The sequence below is a fragment of the Microtus oregoni genome, unplaced genomic scaffold (genome assembly GCF_018167655.1).
Source record: "Microtus oregoni isolate MIOR12 unplaced genomic scaffold, Mior012 000112F_ref0000385, whole genome shotgun sequence".
Classification (NCBI taxonomy): Eukaryota; Metazoa; Chordata; class Mammalia; order Rodentia; family Cricetidae; genus Microtus; species Microtus oregoni.
The window spans coordinates 2488292-2497476 of NW_024544738.1; the positions used below are offsets into that span (position 1 = coordinate 2488292).

Consider the following 9185-nt stretch of genomic DNA (forward strand, 5'->3'; position numbering starts at 1 on the left):
ACCACTGACCCAACTTTTAAAAATTCTCCTCTCATACATTCCATTCCAAGCACAGTTTCCCCTGTACCACAAAGAAGGAGCCCATGCTTGACACTGCCTGGATGGCCAGAGGCTGGACAGCCCAGAGACCCAGGATGGAAACAAACATGACTGGGGGGAAACTCAATGAAATTATTAGTAATGACAGTCTGCTATACTAATAGATGGGTACCTAGCCAAATTGTCATCCAGCAACTGATGGGAGCATATTCATAGGGACAGAGCCAAACATTAAGCAGAACTTGAGGAATCCAGTGGAAGAGGGAGAGGAGGATTGTAGGAGCCAGAGAGGAGAACATGGACCACAGAATCAAGTAAGCAGTGCTAATTGGGGCTCTCAAAGACTGAAGCAACAATCATGTAGCCTGTATGGGTCTGAGCTAGGTCCTCTGCATATAAGTTATGGTTGTATAGCTTAGTATTCTTATGGGACTTCTAACAGTGCAGGTGTCTCTAACTTTTTGCCTGCTCTTGGGACCATTGTCCTCCTACTGGGTTACCTGGTCCAGCCTTGATATGAGGGTTTGTGCCTAGTCTTGTAACTTGTTATGTCATATTTAGTTGATAACCTTAGGAGGCATGTTCTTTTCTGAAAGGAAACAGAGAAAGAGTAGATGGGGCAAGGTAGGGGGGGGCTGGGGAGGAGTAGAGGGAGGGGAAACTGTGCTTGGAATGTAATGTATGAGAGGAGAATTTTTAAAAGTAACAAAAAAAAGAAAAGAAAAAGCAAGATAGTCAGAAAGACATAGAGAAGCCCCAAACACTGTTGCCTTCATACCTATACAAAAAGTACACAGCCTGCATATTTAAATTTTAGTAGCCATGCTAGAGAAGCACTACTTCAGACTCTATTTATGGCTAGACTACCTTAGGAGTCTCTTCTGATGATATCCTTTTTGCTAGGATGGCTGTACATTTTTTCACCTATCATGTATGGGCAAAGTGATCACTGAAAAGGAACCTAGCAGCTTTCTTAAATGTACTTATACTATAAGTAGCAGGAACCTTCATCCAATGGCTAAGCAAACAGATTTCTTGCTCACTTATCAGGCATTCTCTCTCTTGAGGAAACTGCCAGTATACACTCAGTATCTTGAGAACGTAAGAACCACATGTTATAATTGACTGACACGTACTAAAGGTCCAAGCATGAGGTCTAATTTCAGAGCAGGAAGAAGCAGAAAAGAATCAAGTGGTCTCTCTCCTTTAATCAAGAAAACAAAGTTCCAATCCCAGCACTCGGGAGGCAGAGGCAGGCGGATCTCTGTGAGTTCGAGACCAGCCTGGTCTAAAAGAGCTAGTTCCAGGACAGGCTCCAAAGCTACAGAGAAACCCTGTCTCGAAAAACTACAAAAAAAAAAAAAGAAAACAAAGTTCCCTCCAGCCTACCTCCCAGGAACCCACTCAACGTGTGCACAGGTCTCACTGTTCAGAGCTAGTTAAGTGGGTACCTCTGGCTGCAAGAGAATCTGATACAGCAAGGAGGAAGTTAGTCACAAAGAATTTAGAAAAGTTGGGAGCCATTGTCTGGGTAGAGGCCACTGCTGCTTCAAAGAAAGCTAAGAAATGATTATTAGCTGTGAAGGCAACTGCTAAGGTCTGCCTCCTCAATGCGCAGGGGCAGTACAATGAATTAGAAGGCAGGTGATTTGTACTGGCACTATTGTTCAGAATGTGAAATGGTGAGATGGCAATCACTTGCTAAAAGGATCCTGTCAGATCACAAAGAAACCCATGACAAATGGCTAACTGAAGTGCCCATTAGCATACCAAAGCCCCTGTTGGCCACCAAGCTCTCTCAGTACCAGTGGCTCCTCTCTGTTCTTCTCACCCCTGCCCCCTACCCTAAACCTCTCCAGTCCTGGGGCTTAGTTTCCCTTCCCCCAGGTTCTCTTTCCTGTATAACCCTACCACATAGGCCATGAGATCTCTTGGTTTTTCTCTTGGTTCTCAGCACCTTTCTTGTTCTGCTTTTCCTCTTTCCTGTTCTCTATTTCTTGTCTGCCTCTCTCATTCCCCCGCACCTTCTCTTCTTATGGCCAAGTTCAGTCTACTGGGTGTTGTGCCCAGATTACGACCCCCAGAGAGAGACCACCAGAGAGGCCCAGACTGTAATAAGCAAGGTTTAATTAGCATAATACAAACATGTTTGGAACTCATCTCCATCCCCGTTACAGCGAGGTAGAGAGAGGAGTTGTATCTCCTCTGTGGGGTAAGCTTTTAAAGGCATAACTACAAAGAGAATCTTTGAAGCTGCTTTGGCACGGGTACAAGGACTTTTGCTCCCTCCCTGTTACGAGCTGGGGGACTTCAGCTCCAGGTTCTTTTCGAGTAATATCTATGAGAACTCTGTGCCCTTCTCCCCAGAGAGTGATGAGTAACCAGACTAAGCAAGAGAATTGTTTTTATGATTATTCTTTACTGGCAACTTCAATATCCAATGCATCAATGGGGTTTACAATCTTTTTTTTTTCTTTTAAACACTGCCTGGCCCATTAGTTCTAGCCTCTTATTGGCTAGCTCTTACATATTGATCTAACCCATTTCTAATAATCTGTGTAGCCCACGAGGTAGCTTACCAGGGAAGATCTTAACCTGCATCTGTGTCTGGTGGGAGAATCATGGGGACTGCCTGACTCAGCTTCTTTCTCCCAGCATTCTTTTCTGTTTACTCTGCCTACCTAATTTTCTGTCCTATCAGGCCAAGCAATTTTCTTTATTAATTAACCAATGAAAGCAACAGATAAGATACAAGACCCACCTTAATAGGTATGGGGGATTGATAATGGGCAACACACAGGCAATTCAATATTACAATTATTAATCCTACTAAACCTCAATACATAAAACCAATTCATAACTTTAATCTAACTTATCACTTATCTATAAAATACTTCTTAACCTTAATACTACTTATCCATTACTTATCTATAATCTTTGAAAGACCCTACAGACCCCCTCCCCAAAACCCGCAGCTAGCATGCTCCCGGGGGAACATCCTGTTTGTTTTAAACAAATCTCCGGATCAGCAGCCAGCCTGCTCCCGTTAGAACATCCCATGTGCCTGAGAGAGCAGGAGATAGAGATAGGAAGACTGCAAGGCAAGATGTCAATAAGATAGGATGTCAACAAAGCAGGTTAGCTATAAGATAGGAACAGGATGATTGTTGCCAGGCATCCATGCTGAGAGAGGAAACCTTTCATGCCCCCCCCCCCCCCGCCGCATTCCGATAACCACGCTTTTGCTTCTGTAAACTTGCTTCTTGCTGACACCCATGCTGAGAGGGGAAACCATTCATGCCCCCGCCTCATTCCAGTCGATCGATAACCACACTTTTGCTTCTGTAAACTTGCTTTTTGCTCTTCCCTATAAAAAGCCCGGCCTCCAGTTGGCAGGTGCGCAAATCTTCCGAGAGATCTTGCTGCCCACAGGTACCTGTGTCTACTCAATAAACCTCTTGCGAATTGCATCCGTGCGGTCTCGGCCTGTTCCTTGGCATTGGGGAGGTCTCCTCCCGAAAAGAGGTCCTCGTTGAGGGTCTTTCATTTGGTGCATTGGCCGGGAATTGAGACCCCCCACCCAGGGATCACCGACTCACCAACGGGAGGTAAGCTGGCCAGCTCTGTTAGTTGTCTTCTGTGTTCTTTGTTCAGTTGTCTTCTGTGTTCTTTGTCGAATTCTGTACACTCAGGTCTGAGTGCGCTGTACCTGGCGGAGGGAAGGGGGCTGACGAGCCTGGTACTTCTCCCCCGCAGTCCGTGGAAGACGTTCCACGGACATCGGAGTCAGTCCGCAAGGACTTCTGGAGCCCGATTCTTCGGAGCTGAGCCCGTATCCGAAGGATACGTGGTCCTAGTTGGAGGAGAGGGATCCGGACCCTCAGAGCCTCCGTCTGAGTTTTGCTGCGCTGCGCATCTGTTCTGTCTGTCTGTTCTGTCAGCATCTGTTCTGTCTCTGTCTGTTCTGTCAGCATCTGTTCTGTCTCTGTCTGTTCTGTCAGCATCTGTTCTGTCTCTGTCTGTTCTGTCTCTGTCTGTTCTGTCTCTGTCTGTTCTGTCAGCATCTGTTCTGTCTCTGTCTGTTCTGTCAGCATCTGTTCTGTCTCTGTCTGTTCTGTCAGCGTCTGTTCTGTCTCTGTCTGTTCTGTCAGCATCTGTTCTGTCTGTCTGTTCTGTCAGCATCTGTTCTGTCTCTGTCTGTTCTGTCAGCATCTGTTCTGTCTGTCTGTTCTGTCAGCATCTGTTCTGTCTGTCTGTTCTGTCAGCATCTGTTCTGTCTCTGTCTGTTCTGTCAGCATCTGTTCTGTCTGTCTGTTCTGTCAGCATCTGTTCTGTCTCTGTCTGTTCTGTCAGCATCTGTTCTGTCTGTCTGTTCTGTCAGCGTCTGTTCTGTCTGTCTGTTCTGTCAGCATCTGTTCTGTCTCTGTCTGTTCTGTCAGCATCTGTTCTGTCTGTCTGTTCTGTCAGCATCTGTTCTGTCTCTGTCTGTTCTGTCAGCGTCTGTTCTGTCTCTGTCTGTTCTGTCTCTGTCTGTCCTGTCAGCATCTGTTCTGTCTGTCTGTTCTGTCAGCATCTGTTCTGTCTCTGTCTGTTCTGTCAGCGTCTGTTCTGTCTCTGTCTGTTCTGTCTCTGTCTGTCCTGTCAGCATCTGTTCTGTCTGTCTGTTCTGTCAGCATCTGTTCTGTCTCTGTCTGTTCTGTCAGCGTCTGTTCTGTCTCTGTCTGTTCTGTCAGCGTCTGTTCTGTCTCTGTCTGTTCTGTCAGCGTCTGTTCTGTCTCTGTCTGTTCTGTCAGCGTCTGTTCTGTCTCTGTCTGTTCTGTCAGCATCTGTTCTGTCTGTCTGTTCTGTCAGCATCTGTTCTGTCTCTGTCTGTTCTGTCAGCATCTGTTCTGTCTGTCTGTTCTGTCAGCGTCTGTTCTGTCTCTGTCTGTTCTGTCTCTGTCTGTTCTGTCAGCGTCTGTTCTGTCTCTGTCTGTTCTGTCAGCATCTGTTCTGTCTGTCTGTTCTGTCAGCATCTGTTCTGTCTCTGTCTGTTCTGTCAGCATCTGTTCTGTCTCTGTCTGTTCTGTCAGCATCTGTTCTGTCTCTGTCTGTTCTGTCAGCATCTGTTCTGTCTGTCTGTTCTGTCAGCATCTGTTCTGTCTCTGTCTGTTCTGTCTCTGTCTGTTCTGTCAGCGTCTGTTCTGTCTCTGTCTGTTCTGTCTCTGTCTGTTCTGTCTCTGTCTGTTCTGTCTGTCTGTTCTGTCAGCATCTGTTCTGTCTCTGTCTGTTCTGTCTCTGTCTGTTCTGTCAGCGTCTGTTCTGTCTCTGTCTGTTCTGTCTCTGTCTGTTCTGTCAGCGTCTGTTCTGTCTCTGTCTGTTCTGTCTCTGTCTGTTCTGTCTGTCTGTTCTGTCAGCATCTGTTCTGTCTGTCTGTTCTGTCAGCATCTGTTCTGTCTCTGTCTGTTCTGTCAGCATCTGTTCTGTCTCTGTCTGTTCTGTCAGCATCTGTTCTGTCTCTGTCTGTTCTGTCTCTGTCTGTTCTGTCTCTGTCTGTTCTGTCAGCATCTGTTCTGTCTCTGTCTTTGTGTGTGTGTTTTTTTTTGTTTGTTTGTTTTGTTTTGTTTTTTGTTTTTATATTTGGTTCCCTTCTCTTCGAGAAGATGGGACAAACCCTAACCACCCCATTGAGCCTTACTTTAGACCACTGGCCTGACGTCTGCGCCCGAGCCGACAACCTGTCAGTCGATGTTCGAAAGAAGAAATGGGTGATATTTTGTTTGTCCAAGTGGCCTACTGTTGAATCAGAATGGCCAAGAGATGGCACTTTCAATCTCAATATTATTTCCCAGGTTAAGACAAAAGTGTTCAGCCCAGGACCACATGGACATCCGGACCAACGCGCCTACATTGTTACCTGGGAAAGTTTGGCACGTGACCCGCCCCTATGGGTCCAGCCCTTTGTCATCTCTAACATCTCTAACAAACCCCAACCTTCTCTTACCCCTACAGCCCCTAAGGCTCCCCCTCCCCAGGAGAGCCAACCTTTTGTGCCTCTTCCTCCTGCACCTTTCCCTGCCCCACCCTCTTCTTCCCTATACCCCACCATTCTTAAGGAGAAGGTTCCCAAAGAAAAACCTCCGAAACCTACCCCTATGCCCCCTCCCGTCCTTCCTCCGAACCCTGACTCTCCCCTCACTGACCTTCTATCAGAAGAACCCCCTCCTTATGCAGATCCAGAGGATCCAGAGAGTCCGGATGGGCCAGGGACTGCAGCAGCAGGTGGACAGCCTGCACAAGTCTCCCCAGCCCCTTCACCCATGGCGGGAAGACTCCGGGGAAGGCGCGAACCACCCCCTGATTCCACTGCTCATGCCCTACCCTTGAGAGAGGGCCCAAACGGCTGACAGCAATACTGGCCATTCTCTGCCTCAGATCTATACTATTGGAAACACCATAATCCCCCATTCTCCAAAGATCCAATAACGCTGTCTAACCTGATTGAGTCTATTTTAGTCACCCACCAGCCCACTTGGGATGATTGCCAGCAACTCTTGGAAACCCTGCTGACCTCGGAGGAAAAGCAAAGAGTCTTTTTGGAGGCTTGGAAAAACGTCCCAGGCGACAACGGGAGCCCAACCCTTTTGCCTAACGAAATTGACGAGGCCTTCCCTCTGACGCGACCTGACTGGGATTTCACTACAGCTGCAGGTAGGGGACACCTACGCCTCTATTGCCAGTTGCTAATCGTGGGTCTCCGAGGGGCAGCACGCCGCCCCACCAATTTGGCCCAGGTTAAGCAAGTAATACAGGGAAATGAAGAGACGCCCTCAGCCTTCTTAGAAAGGCTCAAGGATGCTTATAGGATGTATACCCCCTATGACCCTGAAGATCCAGGGCAAGCTACAAGTGTATCCATGTCTTTCATCTGGCAGTCTAGTCCGGATATTAGAAGCAAATTGCAGAGGCTTGAGGGTCTCCAGGGATATACTATACAAGACTTACTAAAAGAGGCAGAGAAGATTTTCAACAAGAGGAGAAACAAGGAATTAACTAGGGTGTTGGCCACCGTGGTTCAGGGACAGAATAGAGAGGGAGACAGGCAGGGAGAACGACGTAGGGCCAAGGTGGACAGAGACCAATGCGCCTATTGTAAAGAACGAGGACACTGGATTAAGGATTGCCCCAGGAGGAACAAAGGACCTAGGAAGCCCAGGCCCCAGACCTCCCTCCTCACCTTAGAGGATTAGGGAATTCAGGGCCAGGAGCCCCCCCCCTGAGCCCAGGATAACTCTTGATATCGGGGGGCAACCAGTCACCTTCCTGGTAGACACTGGGGCCCAGCATTCAGTCCTGACTCAGACTTCAGGGCCACTCAGCGAACGATCTGCTTGGGTCCAAGGAGCCACTGGTGGCAAGAGATATCGATGGACAACTAATCGGAAGGTTCAGCTGGCTACTGGTAAGGTGATGCATTCCTTTCTGCATGTTCCAGACTGTCCCTATCCCTTGTTGGGTAGAGACCTCCTCACCAAGCTAAGGGCCCAAATTCATTTTGAGGACACAGGGGCTAAGATAACGGGCCCAGATGGAGGTCCCCTCCAAATTTTGACCCTCCAGCTGGAGGATGAATATAGACTTTACGAGCCCCCGGGGCAACAGACAATTGACATGGCCCCTTGGCTCAATGACTTTCCATTGGCATGGGCAGAGACTGGGGGAATGGGGATGGCTATACAACAACCTCCACTCATCATTCAATTGAAGGCAACAGCTACTCCTGTTTCAATCAAGCAGTACCCCATGTCCCATGAAGCATATCATGGCATAAGGCCCCACATAAAAAGACTGCTGGATCAGGGCATTCTCATTCCCTGCCGGTCACCATGGAATACCCCCCTTTTACCAGTAAAGAAACCGGGGACTGGGGACTACCGGCCAGTGCAGGATTTGAGGGAGGTCAACAAAAGGGTGGAGGACATACACCCCACGGTCCCCAACCCCTACTACCTATTGAGCACTCTGCCGCCATCCCACGTTTGGTATACCGTATTAGATTTAAAGGATGCTTTCTTTTGCTTGCGGCTGCACCCGGAGAGCCAGTCCCTTTTTGCCTTTGAATGGAAGGACCCAGATCTTGGACTTTCGGGTCAATTGACCTGGACACGGCTTCCCCAGGGGTTCAAGAACAGCCCGACCCTCTTTGATGAGGCCTTACACCGGGACCTGGCAGACTTTCGGGTTCAGTACCCTGCCCTGACATTGCTCCAATACGTAGATGACCTCCTTCTGGCGGCTGCTTCGGAGAAAGAATGTCAGGAGGGTACAAAGGCCCTCCTACAGACATTGGGACAAGCAGGCTATCGGGCATCAGCCAGGAAGGCTCAGATATGCCAGAAGCAAGTCATTTACCTAGGTTATCAATTGAAAGATGGACAGAGATGGCTGACCGAGGCGCACAAACAAACCATCACTAACATTCCTGCCCCCCGGAACCCCCGCCAGCTAAGAGAGTTCCTGGGAACAGCGGGATACTGCCGCCTCTGGATCCCAGGGTTTGCAGAGCTGGCTGCACCCTTGTATCCATTAACTAAACAAGGAACAATGTTTGATTGGGGGGAGGACCAATAGAGGGCTTTCGAAAACATTAAGAAAGCCTTGTTAGCCTCCCCTGCTCTGGGCTTCCCTGACATTACCAAGTCTTTCGATTTGTTCGATTTGTTCGTGGATGAAAAACAGGGTTATGCTAAAGGGGCCCTAACTCAAAAACTGGGCCCTTGGAGGCGTCCTGTAGCTTACCTCTCAAAGAAACTCGACCCAGTAGCTTCAGGGAGGCCGCCCTGCCTGCGAATGGTAGCAGCTATTGCAGTCCTCACCAAGGACGCGGGTAAACTGACTCTGGGCCAGCCATTGACTATCCTGACACCCCATGCGGTGGAGGCTCTGGTTAAACAGCCTCCAGACCGCTGGCTCTCCAATGCACGCATGACTCATTACCAAGCAATGCTCCTGGATACAGACCGGGTGCACTTTGGACCTGTGGTCGCTCTTAATCCCGCGACCTTGCTCCCCCTGCCGGAGGAAGCCCAACACCATGACTGCCTCCAGATCCTTGCAGAAATACACGGGACCAGGCCGGATCTGACGGATCAACCCCTCCGAGATGC

The 9185-nt window shown here is 48.7% G+C and overlaps 1 protein-coding gene across 1 annotated transcript; it reads left to right on the plus strand.

Annotated features, from left to right (window-relative positions):
• The first annotated feature begins 5681 nt into the window (after positions 1-5681).
• Positions 5682-8649, plus strand: LOC121443732. The gene is given in 2 exon segments (XM_041645527.1): positions 5682-7170; positions 7334-8649. Coding segments are annotated over 2 exon segments (2805 nt in total).
• The last annotated feature ends 536 nt before the right edge of the window (positions 8650-9185 follow it).